The 22,317-nt window shown below is 39.7% G+C and overlaps 1 protein-coding gene and 1 non-coding gene across 3 annotated transcripts in view; both read right to left on the reverse strand.

The window, feature by feature from the left end:
- LOC105482680 (adenylate kinase 5) overlaps window positions 1–22,317 on the reverse strand; it is a 292,348-nt gene that overhangs the window by 147,534 nt on the left and 122,497 nt on the right. For both annotated transcript variants that reach the window (XM_011742912.3, XM_011742910.3), the window contains exons 7-8: window positions 10,317–10,407; window positions 3,110–3,186 (exon numbers count right to left, since the gene is read on the reverse strand). In XM_011742912.3, the coding sequence (XP_011741214.1) occupies window positions 3,110–3,186; window positions 10,317–10,407 (168 nt within the window). The remainder of the gene's footprint in view (window positions 1–3,109; window positions 3,187–10,316; window positions 10,408–22,317) is intronic.
- Window positions 486–547, reverse strand: LOC112426893 (U7 small nuclear RNA). The gene has a single exon (XR_003018285.1). It is a non-coding gene; the product is annotated as a U7 small nuclear RNA (small nuclear RNA).

Here is a 22,317-nt window from a genome sequence, read left to right on the forward strand (position 1 = left end):
AAATATTTACATTATCTGGTCCTTTGCAGAAGAAGTGTGGTGATCCCTAGTATACAGTGTCAAATGCAGCAAAGGTCAAGAAAGATAACTAAAAAGGGTTAACTGGAATTGGCAAAAGATTACTAGCGATCTTGTTAATGGCTTTATTGGAGTGGGGAAAGTGGAGAATAGATTTTGGTGCCAGCCAAATCAAAGTTTGATTCCTGACTCTACAGCTTGCTAGCTTTATGGTCTTGGGAAGTCAGCTAACTTTTGTGAGCTTCAATTTCCTTGGCAGTAAATTAGGGATTAACAGAGCTTACTTCCTGAGTTATTGTAAGGATCAGCAATAATGCATGTAAACCATAAAACACATTCCTGGTTTAGAATAGGTGCTAAATAAATGCAAGCTTTTGTTTCATTTAATCTGCTGCAAACAAAATTGTCATTCCTTTATAGGAATTACATTTTCACTTTTTAGTTTTTTAAAAGAATTTTTTTTTTTTCTGGGCTTTCCAGCAAAAACTAGAAAACCTGCTAGACAAATTCTAAAAGAGCTGTAACACTATATTTTCACTTTTAATATTTTAGGTTTCTCTTCCATCTTCTGATGATTTATATTTTAAGTCACTGCTCAAATCTCACCTCTTTAATGAGGGCATACCATTTAATACAGACCATCCTGATTAATGCGGTAATCTGTTCCTCCCCCAGCATTCCTAACCCCGTTACCCTGTTCTACTTTCTTTTCTCATAGAGTTTATCACCTCTGACAGTGTAGAAAACTGACTGATTTACTATGTTTATTGTTTACTCTCTGTCTTCCCCACTCTGATGTTAACTCCTTGCCACAACAGCCCTTGCTTGTTTTATGTAATTATATTCTAAGTGCCTAAACAGAAACTGTTACACAGTCGGTGTCCAATTAATACTTGTTGAATGACTAAATGAAAAAAGAATAGATGAGGATTTAAAAAAATCCTGCTCAGGACTGGATATGTTCCTTCTATCTTGGGACTGGGACTTGTCTTATTCATCTCTGTAAAATTCTCAACTATTATCTGTTAAAATATAACCTTGGCTCCATCCCCTCCATTCTCTCGTTCTGGAATTCCTTTTAGAATATGTTGAACCAATCATTTTATCCTTGATGTCTCCTAAGTTCTTTCTCATATTTGACAACTATTTAGCTCTGTGTTTTATTCTATGGCAATTTCCTCTACTCTATCATTAAGTCCCTTTTTAGCTGCATCTAGTCTACTATTCAACTGTTAATTGAATTTCTATTTCAATGACAATATTTTTGTATGTGCCTATAATGCCTGTTTCTTCCCCTTTTCTTTCTTTTTTTCCATTTGTTCATGTATTTGTTTCATGGCTGCTAATCTTCCCTTTCAATATTTTGGATATCCTTATACTATGATTTCTTTTAGATTTTTCTGTTCTTTCTAGTTCTTGGGGATGTGGAGTCTTCCATTTCTTTAACTAGCTGACTTCCTTGTTGTGGATCATTTCTTTGTGCAGTCTGTAATTTTAGATTGTAAGTAGTTGTTTTACATTAGCCTCTGCTGGGGTCTTATGGGTCCGCAACTGAAAAGGCTCCAAATACATATCATTGAATGGCCTGTCTTTGGAGGCTAGGATGGAAAGCAGTACCTTGTGGCAGATGCAGTACAACCTCTTTCTTTTGTAAATTGCCCAGTCTTGAGTATGCTAGAGAATGTGCCCTAAATTCACATCCCTACTGTGAAACTATTTATATAACCTTGGGTAAATTACTCTTCTAGTCCCTCTTTTTTTGTCTGTGATATAGAGATAATAATTCCTACTTTCTAGAGATGTTGTGAAGAATTGGTGAGTTAATATAAGAAACTCGGCACAACATTTTGCATGTAGTAAGTGCTTAATAGATGTTAAAAATTACTATAAACATGTGTAGCTATTATAGCACGTGCCAACATCATCTTCTTTCTTTGTGCTATAAGGAAAGAACTTTATACTCAAGAAAATAGCTTCTGAATATGTATATGAAATATACAGCCAGCCATTACATGGGGACATTGGCCAGATCTGTTTGCTTTACTTGTGATGAATATTAGTTAAAGATGGGAACAAAACTTCCCCCAAGAACATGTTCACTTGGCTTTTAGCCATTGCTGAGGAGCACTGATGAGAGGCAGAAGAAAGTTTTGTACATTTTTCTTTTTTAAAAATAAAGCCTAATTAGGGGGTTGGCTCATTTGCCAACTATTTTGGTTCATTAAAATATAGCAGCAGAGAGAGGAGTTCTGCTGAGAGGAAAATGACCCAGAAAAATGTCTTCAGTTTTATTTAAAGAGAAAATGTATTTAACTTATTGGCTGTGCTTTCCTTGGTCATCATTCCCTTCCACAGGTTAGTGATATGGTTTGGCTCTGTGTCCCCACCCAAATCTCATCTTGTAGCTCTCATAATTCCCACAAGTTGTGGGAGGGAGCCAGTGGGAGATGACTGAATCATGGGGGCGGGTCTTTTCCATACTGTTCTGATACTGAATGGGTCTCACAAGATCCCATGGTTTCAAAATCAGGAGTTTCCCTGCACAAGTTCTCCATTTGCCTGCTGCCATCCATGTAAGACGTGACTTGCTCCTCCTTGCCTTCTGCCATGATTGTGAGGTGTCCCCAGTCATGTGGAACTGTGAGTTCTCCATTAAACCTCTTTCTTTTATAAACTGCCCAGTCTCTGGTATGTCTTTATCAGCAGCTTGAAAATGGACTAATACAGTTAGCAATAAAATAGCAGAGCCCTGAACCTGTAGCTGATGCTCAGTAAATATTATTAGTTTATTAGTGGGAAGGGATAGAGACACAGGCAAATTCTTGGGCAAGAGAACCTCATTTCTATCCCATGTTAACTTTCGATGATAAACCTTTCTTTAATTCACTGTGTTTTGGATCTTTGGATAAGGGAGCGTCAAGAAGCCAAACTTAGTGAATGAAAGCTGTAGACTACTGTAATTTATCACGTAATATGTTATCAGTTATCTGTATATATTTCACAAAATGCGTTTTTATAATTCAAATTTTCATAAAACAAAGGTTCAACTTAAAAACATTTAAATAAAGAACTATTTTTAGATTTTAATTACCTGATCTTCATAATCAGATCCTGTATCAATGATCTCTCCTGTGTCCAATATCATCGAAGGATCGAGGTCACTTGAACCTAAGATTAGGAAAGAAAAGTGGATAGAGGTTGTCATGTATGTTTCTAAAGCAAACCGTCTCTCACTAGGTTTCCATATTTTCCTATGTTACATTAAATTCACAAATATTTCTGGACTCTTCTCATCTGCCAGGTACAATGTTTTGCTGGAGATTGAAAATGCAGAGACTCTGGACACTCTCTACATCCTTAAGAAGAAGAAAATACTGTGAGGAAGAATAATTTATCAACAAGAGGTTATTACTAAAGGTTCAGCAACCCAAGAGAGTGAGCTACTGATTCTGAATAGTAGTAGAGATGATGGTGGAGTTAATTAATATTATTCTTCAGGTACTAATCTATGATCCTGAATTTTGACGGTAAATGCAGGTTGTCCAGGAGGGGGAGCAGTTTCAGGATTTGCAATAACAATGGAAGTAGAAGGAACACCATGAGCAAAGTACAGAGTGGGAGGAGACTAAGGGGCTTCCAGAAATAGGAAGGGCTAAGTTTGCTTACTCCATGAAAACTTGAGTTTTTCCTCAAGCCTTCAGGTCATCTTAGTTGCTGAAGGTAAGAAAAATCAGGTTAACTTAATGTATGAATAGAGAGATTATTTCCCTTAGGTACTGCAGGTTTCATTAAATCACTCACCCATTAATCCCCAAGGCTCAGACTTAAACTGGTAATTTTTACAGTGGGACTTCTGAAGCACAACTGATTCATCATTCTTATTTAATAACTCTTTCCTGCTGGGAAATATATATCATCTAACTACGCAGAAAGACTGAATTCAGTGCTGCCCATAAAATATTATATATCCTGTGAAAAAACATTGTTTCACTGTAAACTAGGCCTTGGCAAATAATTCTTAGTCAGAATATGCAATGAGTAATGCATAATGAATATAAATTTTTAAAAAATGTTAAGCATCTCATACACTTCTCAGATATAGACCTGTCCCCGATGTTGCTTTCATATTTTCTTTCAAAATGAGTCGGGGTATGTCCTTACACAGTCTTTTCTCATCTCTTCTCTTTTTTCTCCCTTCTCTTCTCTTATCATTGTCCCTGCTGTCTACCAACTTGACAAAGTAATAGCCATTACAATGCCAGTGTTTACTGTGTTTACGTCTTTACATTTTTTTAAAGGATGACAAAGTTTTTCAAAATGGACATATTAAACCATCAAACCACTTTGGAAAAGTAATCATAGAGTTGCCACTAAGAGTTGCATAAGTGTGTTCAGAACAACGCTGGGTGATGCTAGTCACACTGTCAGCACAGCCCTTGCCAGACCACTGTTCATAAGGTGGTTGCTAGAATGGAGTTGGCAAGAATATCCACCATGCTGTTAACAGAGATCAGAAGGGAGAGGTGGGAAGCTTTAATTTACATACATATTTTGAAATTAGTGGGATTATATATAATTTTTCTACCTTGAACTTTTGGTATTTTTTTCAAATAAAGAATTTTGCAAGATGTATCTTGGGGCCAAAATACTTGGCTGTCTTAAAGCCCAGTTTGAAGGTCAGTTTGCACTTATGTTGTGAGGCAGTAAGTATCAGAAAAAAAAAATATATATATATATATTTTTATACATTATATTTATATATATTTTATATATATATTATAAGATAATAGACATTTCAGAACTATCAGATCGGTGCAAAAGAAATTATGGTTTTTGCCATTATTTTCAATGTATATTTCACAGGATCCCACTTCTCAGTTTAGAAAAGAGGAAAATGAGATGCAGAGAAGTTAGAAAACTTGGCCTACGTCATGTAGAAAGAGCCTGAGACCAAAGGCAGAGCCAGTAGCTCCTACTGTCTTTCTAACACACCATGCTGACTCCAAATTCTAAGCAGGGGCAATCAAAATGGGTTTATGGGTTTATACAGATCCCCCTTTTGCTACAGTGCTCTACAGGAAAGGACCTGGAGGAGCATACTGCCAAGTCTATGTGCTGAGAAGATGAGGAACAGTGAATAGTTGATGATGATGCAGGTCACAGGGTGGCTGTGGAAATGGAAGAATCAGAAGTGGAATTAAGGAGTCTCATTCAAGCTGGTAGCAATCAATGCTATTGACAGCATCATTAAAGATAACACAAATTTTAGCTGGCTTTCATTACTTGCACACTATGATTATTATCTGCCACTGACTAGTGGAAGTGGTGATAGCTATTGGATTCAAATGATACCTTCGCTTCACCTGTATTTACAGTGATTCATGCGGAGTGAGTACTGTGATTTGAACGTGAAATCTTATTAAACATAGAGCTGCTTTTAGTACCTGCGTCCTACTTATTTTATTTAATTAGAAACCATTCTTTCCATTGTTTTCAAAAAGGACAACGTGAAGGGCTCTTAAACAACTCAGTTAACAGATATTACACGTGAATACTTGAAAACACAGCAAGATAATTAGAAAACTGCCTTCAGCAATGGTAGAATGACAAGACCTTTGTTTAAAAGAAAGCTTCATGCTTATAAGTAAGAAGAGATTGGATTTCCTAATAAATTTTTTTTTTTCTTTTTTCGACGGAGTCTCGCTCTGTCGCAATAAAATGCTTTTCACAGGAATTATATTGTATCATCAGGGATGAAATTTCTTGAAACATTGTTACTCCTAGCAACAGTATTAATATATCATAGGAGGCAACAGACAAAGGATATCATTATCAGCTTGGATAATGATTGAATGGCTTTCATTTTCTTTTAGCCTTGGTTTCTGGGTTTGCTGGAAATAGGACCTTTAGTAACAGTCTAAGGTTTGACACACAAAATAGAGGGAAAATACAGACAAATGTACACATTACTGCCTTCTTTCATTGAATAATTTAACACATAAAACAACTGCAATGATCTCGTTACTCAAAAAAGACAGCAAAATTAGGATGTTATGAAAAAGTGATCATGTAGCTTTCATTTCCCCCTAGTTTGAATTTTTCCATTTCTTTTCATATTTAAAAATATTCTTTCTATAGATGACAGAGAAAGGTATGAGCTGAAATACAGAACCCCAGAGGAAGCACCCAGGGCTACCAGTTTTAGAATGGCCTTTGGAAATATTATTTTCAAGTTGGCTCCTTAAATTTCAGTGGGAAGATGATACAAATTGGCTTTAGAGGTATCAGAGGCTAACCATATGACTTTCTGGGACAACATTTCATATGTTTTTCCTCCTAGTGGATTTTTTTTTTTTTTTTTTTTTTTTTTTTTGAGACGAAGTCTCGCTCTGTCGCCCAGGCTGGAGTGCAGTGGCCGGATCTCAGCTCACTGCAAGCTCCGCCTCCAAGGTTTACGCCATTCTCCTGCCTCAGCCTCCAGAGTACCTGGGACTACAGGCGCCGCCACCTCGCCCGGCTAGTTTTTTGTATTTTTTTAGTAGAGATGGGGTTTCACCGGGTTAGGCAGGATGGTCTCAATCTCCTGACCTTGTGATCTGCCCGTCTCGGCCTCCCAAAGTGCTGGGATTACAGGCTTGAGCCACCGCGCCCGGCCAGCCTCCTAGTGGATCTTTAACTGCAAGTTGTAGGAAAATCCTCCTCCCACTTTGAGTACCCCATAAAGACACTCTTACAATTGCAGAGCTTCTTAAGCAGTGAAGGGTGTCTGTGAATAAAACTCCTCCAACCCTTAAACTGCACCCTCTGCGGAAAGCAGTTTCTCCCTTGTCCTGTCTCTCTCAGGGTAGCTTACAGTTTAATTTTCGTTAACAGTTTCGTTATAGTTTAATTTTAACGAAAATTAAACTGTAAGGGTTGTGTTTCATCTCTGAATCTAAGAACAAAACTTAGAAGGTACATGCGTTCAATGCATATGTACCAAATGAGTAAAAATGAAAGGACACGTCCACTTTACCTTTACAGTTCTTGCTCTCATTGATCCACGCTACAAACATTAAATGTCTCCTATAAGTGCCTGACCTGCATTAAGCACTGACAGTCCAGCTCGAATTCCACAGGCATGGAAAGGGTTCATTACAATGTGTGGGAAGAGCACTGTATTTACTTGGAAAAATATCCTGATGGTATTTGGGACGAGAACTCTTTGAGGGATCTGGGTGTTGGTGGGCTGTCCTGGGTAAGAAGGGGAAGCAGGGAGTTTTTCAGTTACTCCAGGACAGGGTTGGGGCAGGGAGGAAGGCAGAGAGGGAGAAGACAGCAGAAGTAGACCCAGGAAAAGGGGGAAAAGTTGTATTGTGTAAGATGTGGTTTCTTCCCATGAGCCCTCAAATCCACTGCAAAGACAGGAACTCACAAATAGCCTTTTCAATGTGAAAGCCACATACTTTGCACACAGAAACCATTTATTCTTCAGGACAATCCTCTGGGGTAGCTGCTATTATTATCCCCTCTTTATAGATAAGGAGATGGAGGCCCAGAGCAGTTGAGTGATGCAGCCAGATGGCTTTGCTAGTAAGTGTTAGTGGAGGGCTCCATCGAGGGGGAGACACTGCAGACAGGCCTTGAAGAAGCCGACCATCAGAGCAATGGTAGTCTCTAAGAAAAGTCCTGGTACACCTGTGGGTCACAGGGTGCTATTCAAGGGCCTAATCTAGTCTGGGGTGGGGTCTGAGGAAGTCTCCTTGAGAAAAACACCACGTTTACCCTGAGGCACAAAATAGAATCTGGCCAGGTGCAGGATGGGGCTCTATGGGGTTGGGAGAGTGAAGGGATGCAAATGAGGAGAGGCGTTTTCTAAGCAGAGAGAAGAGCAGGTGGAAATTGCCTAAGGCAGGAAGGAACTTGAGGTATTCAGGGAACTGGGGGAAGCTGGTGCCGGTGACATGGGGGAGGTGATGTTGTTGCAGTAACAGGACCACTGCAGGAAAGAAAAGGATTTTGGGGCTTTCTTCCGTGCTAAGGGTACCGGTGGCCAGCCTGCAGGTGTCATTGAAGGTTTTTTGTTTTTTTTTTTTGTTTGTTTCAGAAAGGCAGAATGATTAGAGCTGCATTCTGTGAAGATCCCCATGGCAGCAGGAGATTCATGACAGACAGGAGAGGCCAGGGATGAGGAATGACAAAGCGTTTGGTGACTGCGGTGGGAATAGAGACAAAGGTTTGGATTCCCAAGGTGCCCCCGCGGAATGATGATCAGTGTGGACTGTGAGGGCAAGAACGCTTCTGCTTGGCTCCCCGGAGAAAGGTCGAGGTGAGAGAAAGAGAATTGGATGCCATTCATAGGAGGCGATATGGGAGCTGTGGAGCAGCTGAGATTCTGCAGAAAGAGACTTGAGAGAGAAAAAAACAGTGGAGGGACCAAACCTGGAGGCTGACAATTCACAGAGCAGAGGCCATGGATATGGCTTATTTATTGAGTGAGTCATCAACAGGAGATTTCACCATTGTTCCTTAACAGTGACAGTACCCTGGAGCTACACAGTATCTGCCTCCTGTAGGGGAGGCACCCTTTACTTCTAGTTTACCGCACTTTATTCACCAAGGGCTGTTTTAGAGGAAACAGTTTTATTCTAAGGCTGAAGCAGAAACCAGCTTTCAGGAGGTCTCAGGGGCGGAAGAGTTAGCGGGAGTTGAGGCTGTAAGCACAGAGTCTTCTGTTTATGAGCTCTGAGGTACACAGAGGAAAAAGTAGACACCTGGAAACTGCCGCTAAGGCTCAGGCACTATGCACTTGACCAAGGGGACCTAAAGAGAACGAGGACGCAGCACCTGTCCTCAGGCAGTTTCCTATTGGTACAAAAACCAGCACAGTTGCATCACCGCAGGGCACAAGGCTCTCTAGTGGAGAAACATCACACAGTGCTGGGCGTCCCAAAGAAGGGGCGGCTTAAATCAGCCCCTCCATTCCACTGCATTAGCAAACTGAGGATATCTAGCAGTTAGATATTTGGCATTAGAAGTAGTCATTTCTTTCTTTTTTTTTTTCAGACGGAGTCTCGCACTGTTGCCCAGACTGGAGTGCAGTGGCGCGACCTAGGCTCACTGCAAGCTCTGCCTCCCAGGTTCACGCCATTCTCCTGCCTCAGCCTCCCGAGTAGCTGGGACTACAGGCGTCTGCCACCGTGCGCGGCTAATTTTTTTTGTGTGTGTGTTGTTAGTAGAGATGGCATTTCACCGTGGTCTCTATCTCCTGACCTTGTGATCCGCCTGCCTCAGCCTCCCAAAGTGCTGGGATTACAGGTTTCTAAAGCATCTTCTAAATAAAATATTAACTTGAAAAGCACAGGAGTCATAGTATTTTTCAGAACAGCTGTAGTCATGTTTTCATAATCTTACATGATTCTCAATATTTCATCTTTCCTGCAATAGGCCAACTTTTTATAAATCTCATCAGAAAGTTAGGCAGATGAGTTTACATCAGTTACCTGTGTTCTGTGGGTCTGCCCAGAAAGATTACCACCTTACTCTTGTAATTCTGTCTCTCTTTGAAGCTACCGTTAGGTGATTTAAAATGTTAAGTGTTTAGCCTTTTCTCTTTACGGCCCCAAGCTTTTGGTCTTTACCCTTTGAGGTCGTTACTCAGAAGAAAGAAGGTCAGGACTGAGACTAAGATTGGAGAGTCATCCACATGGAATTGATGTTGAAGCCACATGTGACAATGAGTTGACTCAGCCTCAGAGTATGGAAAGAATGAGAGGAGGGTCAGGACAGAACCATGAGTATTGCCTACATTAGGAAGTATGATTACTCTACATCAGTATACAAGGTCAAAGTTCCAGGCATGAGCACGTAGGAAGAGAAGAGGTAGGGTCACACAGGAGCTGTGGGTTGGAATGGGAGTGGCTACCAGATCGGAGGGGATGCTTTATTCAGGCAATGAGGGAGAAACCTATCATATGAGTTAGGGGGTCCTGGAGATACTGTAAATTTTAATTGTTGTACAAAGTATGGGTTAGGTTAGATATTTTTCTATTATAGTAACATAAGCCCTATGTTACATTGTGACTACCTGGTAATTTACGTGTGCAATGACTGGAAGAAAAGCAGCAACTATAAGGAACAGATTTATAGACCTTCCTCTCCACTTTGTTTTGTCCTTTTATTTTTACACCAGAAAGTATGAGACTTTGTCATCCTTCAAACCTTGCAGCAGTTTGTTGAGCTTCATCCATTAATACAAAGCTGCAGACATTTGGCAGGTGATCACGGCATACTATTATCTAAAGGACACAGTGACTTACCTGCTGCAGCCTCCTTGTTTGGAAACAACTTGTTGTCAACTGCCATGCTGATGTCATAGAACACCTCATCCTCATCACGGTCGGCATCAAACTGGGGGAAATCAGGACAGACAAGTTTGGAATGTGAGAATGCACAAATTAGTTAATTCAAAAATATAATGAGCATCCATCACACAACTGTATCTCTAATGAAGCAGAACAACAGGAATTAAAGCATTTGAGTCTTTAATCAGACATTTAGAGGGTTTTAAGCCCAGACCTCCTATCGAACAGAGAAGAGTATTAGGGAGTAAATGTACAGTCACTTATGGTTAAAAAAATGTGTAATGTTTTCTTAATTTATGGGGTACATTTGGAAAAAATAACTGAAATTTACCTTGTGGCTTTCTGACTTCATTTTTCTAATTTGAAAAACATGAAAATATATAGTTCTAAATAGTAAGAGGAAAGATGTTCTAACCTTATTGTTTAAAAATAAAACAAAATGAAACAACAAAGAAAAAACAACAAAGAGGCTGGGCGCAGTGGCTCACCCCTGTAATCCTAGCACTTTGGGAGGCTGAGATGGGCAGATTGCTTGAGGCCAGGATTTCGAGACCAGCCTGGCCAACATGGCAAAACCCTATCTCTACTAAAAATACAAAAAAATTAGCCAGGAATGGCAGCACATGCCTGTAGTCCTAGCTACTAGGGAGGCTGAGGCACGAGAATCACTTAAACCCGGGAGGCAGAGGTTGTAGTGAGCCAAGATGGCACTGCTATACTCCAGCCTGGGGGACGGACTGAGACTCTTGTCTCCAAAAACAATAACAACAACAACAACAACAACAACAACAACAACAACAACAACAAAACCTCCAAACCAAATTTCAGATACTGCACTAGATACAGTATTATAGATGTAGTCTATGGATTCTACGGATTTAGATGTAACAAAAATTATAGATTTAAATATTTATTTTACCATTCTCTAAAATTTACAAAATTTTAAATATTTTAAAATGACATAGTTATATTTATGAATTCGCTATTTTCTGAGTTTTTCAGTGGTTTGTTAACACATTTTTGTCTCTTTAGTTTTTAAAAATAGCTTTACTATGACAAAAACAAGCAATGCAGAAAAGACTCCCTATTCAATAAACAGTGCTGGAATAACTGACTAGCCATATGCAGAAGATTGAAGCTGAACTCCTTCCTTACACCATATACAAAAATGAACTCGAGATAGATTAAAGACTTAGATGTAAAACCCAAAACCATAAAATTCCTGGAAGACAACCTAGGCAATACTATCCTGGACATAGGAATGGGCAAAGATTTCATGACAAAGATACAAAAAGCAATAGGAACAACAGCAAAAATTGACAAGTGGGATCTAATTAAACTTGAGAGCTTCTGCACTGCTAAAGAAACTACCAACAGAGTAAACAGACAACCTACAGAACGGGAGAAAATATTTGCAAACTATGCATCTGACAAAGGTCTACTATCCAGCATCTTAAAAAGAACCTAAACAAATTTACAAGAGTAAAACAAATACCCCTATTAAAAATTGGGCAAAGGACATGAACAGACACATCTCAAAAGAAGACATACATGCAGTCAGCAAGCATATGAAAAAAAAGCTCAATATCACTGATCATTAGAGAAATGCAAATCAAAGCCACAATGAGATACCATCTCATACCAGTCAGAATGACTATTACTAAAAAGTGAAAAAATAACAGATAGTAGTGAGGTTGTGTTGGTGGGAGTGTAAATTAGTTCAACCATTGTGGAAAGCAGTACAGCAATTCCTTGAAGAATAAAAGCAAAACTACTATTTGACCCAGCAATCCCATTACTTGGTGTATACCTGGAGGAGTATAAATCATTCTCCCACAAAGACACATGCATGCGAATCTTCATTGCAGCGCTATTCACAATAGCAAAGGCATAGAATCAACCTAAATGCCCATCAATGACAGACTGGAAAAAGGAAATGCAGTACATATACACCATGGAATACTATGCAGCCATAAAAAAGAATGAAGTCATGTCTTTTATGGGAACACGGATGGAACTGGAGGTCACTGTCCTTAGAAAACTAATGCAGGAACAGAAAACCAAATACCACATGTTCTCACTTGTAAATGGGAGCTAAATGATAAGAACTTATGAACACAAAGAAGGAATCAATAGACACTGGGGTTTACTTGAGTGGGGAGAGTGGGAGGAGGCAGAGAAACAGAAAAGATAACTATTAGATACTGGGCTTAATACCCGGGTGATGAAATAATATATATAACAAACCTCCATGACATCTGTTTACCTATGTAACAAACCTTTACATGTGTCCCCAAACCAAAAATAAAAAGAAAAAAGAAAAAAATAAATAACATGACAAACAAAAATAAAATAGCTTTACTGAGTTCTGAGTGATATACAATGAACTGCACATATTTAAAGTATGCAGATTATAAGTTTTAAAAATTGACAAGTGGGACCTAATTAAACTGAAGAGCTTTCGCAGAGCAAAAGAAACTACCAACAGAGTAAACAGACAACCTACAGAATGAGAGAAAATATTCACAAACTACACATCCAACAAAGCCCGCCTCGGCCTCCCAAAGTGCTGGAATTGCAGGCGTGAGCCACCGCGCCCGGCCCAAAGGTCTAATATCCAGAATTTATAAGAAACTTAAACAATTCAACAAGCAAAAAACAAATAACCCTATTAAAAAGTGGGCAAAAGACATAAACACTTCTCAAAAAAAGACTTGAAAAAATGCTCCACATCATTAATCATCAGATAAATGCAAATCAAAACCACAATGAGATACCGTCTCACACCAGTCAGAAGGCTATTATTAAAAGATACAAAAAAAAGATGCTGCAGAGGCTGCAGAGAAAAGGAAATGTTTTTACTATCAGTAGGAATACAAATTAGTTCAGCCACTGTGGAATGCAGTTTGGGGATTTCTCAAAGAACTTAAAACAGGTTCTTTGACCATTTGACCCAGGAATTCCATTACTGGGTATATATCCAAAGAAAATAAATCATTCTACTAAAAAGACAAATGCACTCATATGTTCATTACAGCACTATTCACAATAGCAAAGACGTGGAATCAGCCTGGGTCCCCAACAATGGTGTACTGGATAAAGAAAGTGTGGTACATATACATCAGAGAATAAGACGCAGCCATAAAAAAAGAATGAAATCATGTCCTTTGCAGCAACATGGAAACATCTAGAAGCCATTATGCTAAGTGAATTAGCACAGAAGCAGAAAACCAAATACCACATGTTCTCACTTATAAGTGGAAGCTAAACACTGTTTACACAGGGAGATAAAGATGAGAACAACAGACACTGGGGGCTGCAAGAGAGGGGAGGGAAGGAGGGGGACAAGCTTTGACAAACTACCTATTGGGTACTGTGTTCACTACCTGGGTGATGGCATCAATCATACTCTAAACTTCAGCAGCATGCAACATACCCAGGTAACAAATCTGCACAGGTACCCCTAAATCAAAATAAAAGTTGAAATTATATTTTAAAAGACAAATTATAAGTTTTGACATGTGTATACACCCGTGAAACCATCATAAAAATAAAAATTGTTAACATACTATCACCCCCCAAAGACTCCTCTTGTCCCTTTGGAATCCCTTTTCCTTCTCTTCTCCCCAGGTAACCATTTATGTGCTTTCTGTAACTACAGATTATTTTGCAAATTCTAGATTTTACATAAAATGAATAATACAGTATGTAATTTTTTTTTGTCTGCGTTCTTTCACTCAGCACTATTATTCTGAGATTCATCAATGTTGTTATATCCTTAGTTAATTCCTTTTCATTATTCATTAGTATTCCATTGTGTGGATATATTGTTAAGCCCAACCTGGATATCCTTCATCTCAGACATTGTAGTTTTCAACTCCAAATATTTGATTTGAGCCTTTAAAAAAAATTTTCCATGTCTCCATTTAAGCTTTTGAACATCTGAAATATACTTACAGTTACTTTTAATGTCTTTCTCTGTTAATTCTAACATTTGTGTCAGTTCTGAGTCAGTTTCGGTTTTTTTTTTTTTTTTTTTTTTTTTTTTTTTTTTTTTAACCTCATTATGGGGTATATTTTCCTGTTTCTTTGCATGCCTGCTAATTTTTTCTGGATGCCAGACATTTACAATTTGACCTTGTTGGATGCTGGATATTTTTGTATTTCTATAAATATTCTTGAGCTTTGTTCTGGAATGTAGTTTAGTTACTTGGAAACAGTTTCATCTTTCAGGTCTTGCTTTTAAGATTTGTTAGGTTGGATCAGAGCAGTGTTTAGTTTAGGGCTAATTATTCCCCACTGTTGAGCAAAGCCTCTCCCCAGTGTTTTGTGAATTATAAAGTTTTCCAGTCTGTCTGAAGGACACTGGCACTACTCCAAGCCTGGTGTGAGCACCAGGTACTGTTTCCTCTAATCCTTTTGGATGTTTTTTTTTTTTCCTCAGCATCATGATATTTCCTCATGTGCATGCAAAAGAGCTTGGATTTGAATTTGGGATGACTGACACTTTTGTATCCTACCAGGTGGCATGGGATCAATATAGTAAGACAAAGGCAGCCGTTCTCCTCCAGTAAGTGTTAACACAGCCCTTCTGTCTAAAAGCAAGGGGAGAAAACCAGGCAATCATTAGGACAGACACAAAGTGGCCACCGAATATCTGATTAGGCCCTCTGCATATTTCCAGAGTTATCTGTGCATCTCTCTCATCTCTGATACTTTTTTCTTGCAACTCTAGCCACCTTGATTTCTTGGACTCTCAGCTCCATCTCCTCAACTCCTGGAGTCCACCAGCCTCCAAAGGGTTTCCTTTTTCCTGCACTGTGGCCTGGAAACATCTCCAGGCTCTGAAGCAATCACAGGGCTCACTGCATTTGTTTCCCTTCTACCAGGGACCACTTCATTGCTTGATGTCCAGTGTCTTGAAAACTGTTTTCTTAAATAGGTTTTCCTCTGTTTATTTTTTTGACTGTTTCATGTGGAAAAGAAAAATCTAGTCTTTTTTATTCCAACTTGGTGAGAGGTGGAAGCCTCAACCCTTTAGCTTTTATTCTTATTTATTATTATCTTGAAGATATTTCAGAATATTTAAGTAATTTATTCCTTTATATTTTCCTACTGAACTATTTCATTATTTGGGAAAAGCTAGTGAGGGAAAAGCTAAGTTAGAAAGTTATTTCCCTACCTCCCTTTGTACTGTTAAAGCACGTCTGTATAATGCTTCAAAGTGCTTTCACTATGTCACATCAACCCCTGGGAAAGGTGAGGCAGACAGTGTTATTTCTACTGTATTTTTTTTTTTCCAGAGGTTGCTAATTTCTTTATTTTTTTTCTTAAATAAAATCAATTAATGTCCATTATAAAAGCTTTAAATCCACAGTAGGGTAAAAATAGAATGTTTGGGAACTCTTTGCACTTCCCTCATTTAGTTCTACTCCACGGAATTAACAGTGGTTAATATTTTCCTGTTTATCCTTTCAGAACTCCATATGATCAGTGAGAATGGTGTTATATAAAACATCTCAGCCAGGCACAGTGGCTCACGCCTGCAATCCCAGCACTCTGGGAGGCCAAGGTAGAAAGATCGCTTGAGGGCAGGAGTTCGAGACCAGTCTGGGCAACAGAGCGAGACCCCATCTCTTACGTCTTTCCTTATGCTTTTCCTTGGACATTTCTTTATTGTATTTCTTCCTCTTTTTACAAAACCTTTGACTTATCTGTTTATATGTAATGCCAAATTCAAATGAGAGTGCTAGGCTCTCTTGTATTGTGGGGTACTTGTTTAATTTAAACTTTGCCTGGAGAGTGTCCATGAGGGATTTGCTGACTAGTCTTTTCTTGAGCTATTGTTCCTCATTTTCCCTTTTCCTTTCTTTTTCCTGTTCAACTTCCAGCTCCTATTCCATGTCCTCTCCTTTTTCTCCTCTCTTTTCACCTGCTTCTCCTCCTCCTTCTCTCTATTTCTGCTTTCCCTTTCGTTCATATTCACTGTAATTTCTATTTGATTGCTCTGGATTTTGATCCCAAGGCATAGCCGGTTGTTTCTATATAACAAGGTCTGTGGAATAAAATGAAGCCCAACTTTTTAATTATGTGAAGTTATCACCATCTTCCAGCCCTTGCTGATTTAGGCCCGTGATTGTCTTGCTTTGGGTCTTCTCTCTTACAGGCTCTGTTTTATTTTTATTTATTTTTTGAGATGGAATCTCATTCATTCTGCTGCCCAGGCTGGAGTGCAGTGGTGCCATCTCAGCTGACTGCAACCTCTGCCTCCCAGGTTCAAGCAATTCTCCTGCATCAGCCTCCCGAGTGGCTGGGATTACAGGCACGTGCCACCACACCTGGCTAATTTTTGTAATTTTCGTGGAGATGGGGTTTCACCATGCTGGTCAGGCTGGTCTTGAACTCCGGCCTTAAGTGATCCACTTGCCTTGGCCTCCCAAAGTGTGGGGTTACAGGTGTAAGCCACCATGCCCGGCCTGTTTGATTTTTAGAAATAAAAAAATTATCAGCACCAGATGGTTTTACCCCAGGAAAGTCTTGAATTATCAGGGGCTTCTGAAATATCAGGAGCTCTCTCCACCTTGAAAAACTTTCTTTTCACACTTCCTGGACAGAAATCCTTTCCTGGATTTCCTTCTAAGTCAATGGCTGCTCCTTCAAAGGTTTCTTTATTGCTCCTCTTTCCCCTGCCACTCTCTGACCCTCCTTATTTCTACTTTATAGGTAAGGAAATATTTACACAGAGATTTTATGACCTTCTCAAGTCATACAGCTAATAAGCAGAAGAGTTAGGACTTGAACTTGGGATGACTGACACCTTCCTCCTACCACATGGCATACGATCATTACAGTCAGACAAATACAGCCAGTCTGCTCCAGTATGTGTTAACACTGCCCTCCTGTCTGAAAGCAAGGGGGAGAAAAGCAGGGACTGTTAGGGAAGATACAAGGTGGCCACAAAGGTACAGTGAGTGCCGTCTCAATGCACTGCTTTTCACATCCACATGTGCTGGCTGTTTGTCTTTTCAGATACCTGTTAGTTACCATCAGTCTGGGGCAATATCTACTAAGAGGCGGCCAGGCATGGTGGCTCATGCCTGTAATCCCAGCCCTTTGGGAGGCCGAGATGGGCAGATCACAAGGTCAGGAAATCGAGACCATCCTGGCTAACATGGTGAAACCTCGTCTCTACTAAAAACACAAAAAATTAGCCGGGCGTGGTGGCAGGCGCCTATAGTCCCAGCTACTTGGGAGGCTGAGGCAGGAGAATGGCGTGAACCTGGGAGGCGGAGTTTGCAGTGAGCCGAGATTGCCCCACTGCACTCGACAGAGCGAGATGCCATCTCAAAAAAAAAAAAAAAAAAAAAAAAATCTACTAAGAGCGGTTTCATTTCTATCTTTCCTTGAACTTCTGAGGGATGGGCAGCAGCACTGTTATTTTATAAATTAAAGATTTATGTTTTAGCCAGGGTTCCCTAGAAAATGGAAAGTAAGGCAAAACCTCCAAGTTAACATTTTAATGGCATGTGGGCATTAAGCGTGAAGTGGAAAAGGGGAGTGAGGCAAAGAAGGAGGGCAATGTGATGAGCTGCACCCCAGCTTCATAAGAAAACACAGCCAGCAACACGGTCTTTAGAAAGGCTACATGGAGCTTTCTCAGGCCAGCCTGGTAGGGGGAGGGAGTGAGGGAACTTCAGCTGCTGGTTCCTGCCCATCTCCTGTCTTTCACCACTCCAAGTTTTCCTATGGGGAGTTGGGTCCCCCCACTTCTTGGTTGCGCTGCCCAGTCTCTCTGAGCAGCCACTGGGAAGCCAGGGCTCAGGGAGCAGCACAGCCCCTGAATCTAGAAGTGCTGAAAGGAGCCAGCGCCGTTGTAAGTCTGGTCTGTTGGGGCTAGGTACTGGCTCTGCAGGAGATCCCACAACAGGGAGAATGATGAGGCCCAGCCCTCAACCTTGAAGACGCTTGCTGGGGCCATCACCAAGGTTAGGATATGCGGTGACAGCCAGGGCAGTGGCAGACAGGCGTCTCCATTCAAGAAGCAACTGAGGCCAAGGGGGCACATGAGGCCAAGTGAGCCATGGGAGGTTTGTAAACCGGGCTCAGACAGCTGAAAACACAGCTGGTGCTTGACTGGGGTTTCTGCTCTCCCGTGTAGCAGCTGTCTGACTTTGAGCAACTCATTTCTTAGCATCTATACACTAGTGGTGATAATCTCCACCTCAAGGGATTGTTGTGAGGACTACAGAGATGGTCTATTTAACATCCCAGCATAAAGCCTGACACAAATTGTCACTTTCATTTCTCTCTTTGAGACCCTAGGGCTGAGAGACCATGTGCCATATATTTTTGATTGCTTCTGTAATGTACACGGATATGATCTCTCCCTCTCTCAAACACGTACACATTTTTTTAAAACTGGGGATGCAGAGTGAGGAATATAAGAAACTTTGAGACTTTGTAGGTGATCTTATATCCTCCGACTAATTTGAACAAGAATATTTTTATTTCCAGGGTAGATTAATATAGTTAAATGTCCAATTCAAGAGGCAAAGGTAAAGCACAATTCATGAAATAATTTAACACATATTTGTTGAATAACTACTATGTACTAGCTATTCACATGTAGATTCTTCAACTGACCACTTAAGCTTTGGACATACAAACACAGAGCCATGAGGAATGAAGGTAACATTTATATAGTCAACTCAACTATGGGATGGCGCAGATGCTGCTGACATCAATTTACTCTCATGTCAGGACCGGACCACAGAATTAACTCAGGTTTCATTTTCTACAGCACCTCACTTCTACAACTCCAGAGTGGCCTGGGACTTTCCTTTTTATTCTTTTAGCCAATATGGCACTGAACCCTGAGGAGCATTCTGATTGAATATTATCGTAATTGCCACTTAATTGGCAAAGATTTTTACAAAATGATGACATTCAGTTTTGGAGCGGTAGTGTGTATGGGGAAGGAAGAACTGGCTTTTAGATCATCAAACTTGTTTTTCTCACTTGTTTTTCAAAAACAACATATGTTGATAGTTAACAACCAGGAGCGATCCACACTCCCCCAAGGAAACGTGGCAATGGCTGGAGACATTTTTGGTTGTCACACTTGCAGGGGGTCGGGGGCTACTTGCCAGGGATGCTGCTAACTATCCTACAGTACCCAGGACAGCCGTCCTCACAACAAAGATTTATCCCATCTCATAAAAAGTCAGTAGTGAAAAAATTGTGATGCCCTAATATGTCTATTAGGTATTCTTGGCTTTAGGATTTTTAAACAGTGTTTTGAAATTCAAATAGCGATGCTTTATTTATTTATTTTTTTAAAGAAAAAGTTTTGAGCTACAAGAACCTTGGATGCTAACTTCAAAATACAAAGGGTAGCAGGAGTGACAGTGTTGCAGCGGTAGCATAGGTAGAGTGATGAGTTTCTAGGAATAAAAATGTATTTACATCTCATGGGTCAGAAAAGGATCCAGGGAGACATAATTGCAGGACAACAGACCAGATGATGTCTAAAGTTGTTCACAGCTCTGATATTCTGTGATTAGATGGATGCTATGTTTTAGGTAATTGTTATTTAATGTCTAGAAATCTTAAGAAAATCCTTTTCTTATTCCTAAGGACAGAATTTGCAGAGGATGTGGTCTGCATAATCTGTTTTATGTCATTTAATGTAAGAGGGCTAGAGAAGTCAATTGGAAATTTCAAAAAGAAATACTCACCAAATTCCCTAGTTCATTCACAACACATGTTTTAATTTGAATAACAAATGCAGCAACAACTTTCAAAAGTCTACAAAATATATCTAGATTAGGAAAGGGAATTATAGCAGAGGGAGGAGAATTATGTACCATCTGAGGAAAAAACTACAATCATGATTTGCATTTTTAATGGCAGAAATGAGTTTTTGTTTTTATTTTCTTTTGGCTCTGATTTTCAGACTGGAGTTGGCTGCCCTAATCTTCTCCATAGAGATAGGGCTTGCCACGTAATGAGCAATGTGAAGTCTATGAAACACCCTAAATGGACTAAAAAAGGATGGTGCCAGTTCAATCTTTCCTCTGAGATTCTGCTTTTGATTAAACTTAGGTCTGTCTCCCATTTTTTTTTTCCTCTCCTTCTTGATGGGGAAATAAATTGGCTGTTTTGTTTCAGTGTTATATATCCCATAAGTGTCATTCTCTAAGAACCAAATGAGCTTCTTGAAATTTTTACTTCTGCCTTGTTTCATGCAAGAGATTTCAATTAAGCAGGTTCTCCACCAATGGCGTTTCTTGTTTGTTACTGGAGCTCCTTCAACATGCAAATAACTGGCCCTTCAAAATTTCTTTTATATGTTTGGAGATGTCCCCCCAAAAGACTGACTGATAGGTGTTCTCTTTGTAATGACTTTGTTTTTCTTCAACTAAAAATTGAAGATTGCACTAAAAGAGTAATAAACTTTAAAAACTCATGGTGCCTGGAATGAAGTTATCAGCAATGGAGTAACGACCATTGAAACTACTTTGCAGAACCATATTTCTAAAGTTTCATAATTAACTACAAAATTTGAAAGAGAAACGCCTAAGTGGATGTGGTGAGTGAGATAGGTGGGAACAATTCTCTGAGAAAGTCGAGTCAGTTCCATGTTTTGATGAGAATTCCTGTGGTACAGCCCTGCTGAACCAAGCCCTGCGGAACACACAATTTTTTTTTTTTTTTTAACAGGATGAAAGAAGAACAAATCATGAAAGAAGACATCTAAAAACAGACATGATTGGTATGCAAAGGAATGAGTACAGAACACTTGAAGGCTGTGTATATCTGAGTAAAAGACTTATTTCTCAGCTTTCTGTATAGAATCTTTATTTCACTGGATATAGGCAGCACCCAGAGAACTTTATTGGGAAAAAGTCAACACAATAAAGACATACCAGAGAAAATTGTTATGATATTTAGGAACTGTTTTATGAAAAAATTCTCCTTGAACTTGAAGCTTAACAATGTAACAGTGACTTTGATTTATTCTGCTACAGAAACCTAGAAGAGAAGGCTAACTTAAGATAACTTTGATTATTCTTACTACATTAGCTCAGAGAATATTTTTTTGAATCTTCATCAGCACTCAACAACAACAGGAGCACCAGGTAACGCCATTTATTGAACAACTACTATGTGCCACGCACTGTGTTAGAGGTTTTCTTTATACATTTTTTTTATCAATTGTAATTTATCATTTGGATTTTATATGGATTTATTTGATTCCTACAATAACATTATAAAACATTATCTCCATTTTAAATTTTCAAAAACTGAGCTTCAAAGAGATTAAATAACTCGTCCAGGCTGTGTAACTACATTGCAGAGCCGGGATCCAAATCCACATCTGTCTGCATCGGACAGATGCAGGTGCCAAGGCTGGCAGGATCAGATCTTAGCTGGGCACTTGCAGAACAAAGCAGGGCTTTTGGAAGTAGTCTTAGGATGGATTCCCGAGAATCCCCAGAAACCATGCCAAGCCAGGTCCAGATGCAATATACTGAAATATTCTTTATCATATTCCCCATTTGGGGATCTTAGTAGGTGATTCTGTTTCTCTGCATGATGTATGTACCTTGCTGGGTGGCTGTGGTTGTTGGCAGAATAACTTTCCTGCAGACTGGCCAGGAAATCAGAAGGAGCAAGGGCAGGCAAGGTTGACTGCAAGTGGCAGACGACTTCCCAACTCCTACGGGTCTCTGTGGTTTGGTAGCTTAAAGCTACAGGGAAACTGGCTACTGCCCAGCAATCCTCTTTGTCTACTGTTGACTCTAGTTGCACCCTACAACAGCCTTCTAAAACCTCTTTGCAAATAACCCTGCCTTTTAGTTTGTTGAGAGGATTGAGGTCATCTAGCATGGATTCTGTTTTTCTCCCCTCATTACTATTCGGTCTCCCTCAGAAATCAAAGGAAGAGTGGGCC

This window comes from Macaca nemestrina, chromosome 1 (genome assembly GCF_043159975.1).
Source record: "Macaca nemestrina isolate mMacNem1 chromosome 1, mMacNem.hap1, whole genome shotgun sequence".
NCBI lineage: Eukaryota > Metazoa > Chordata > Mammalia > Primates > Cercopithecidae > Macaca > Macaca nemestrina.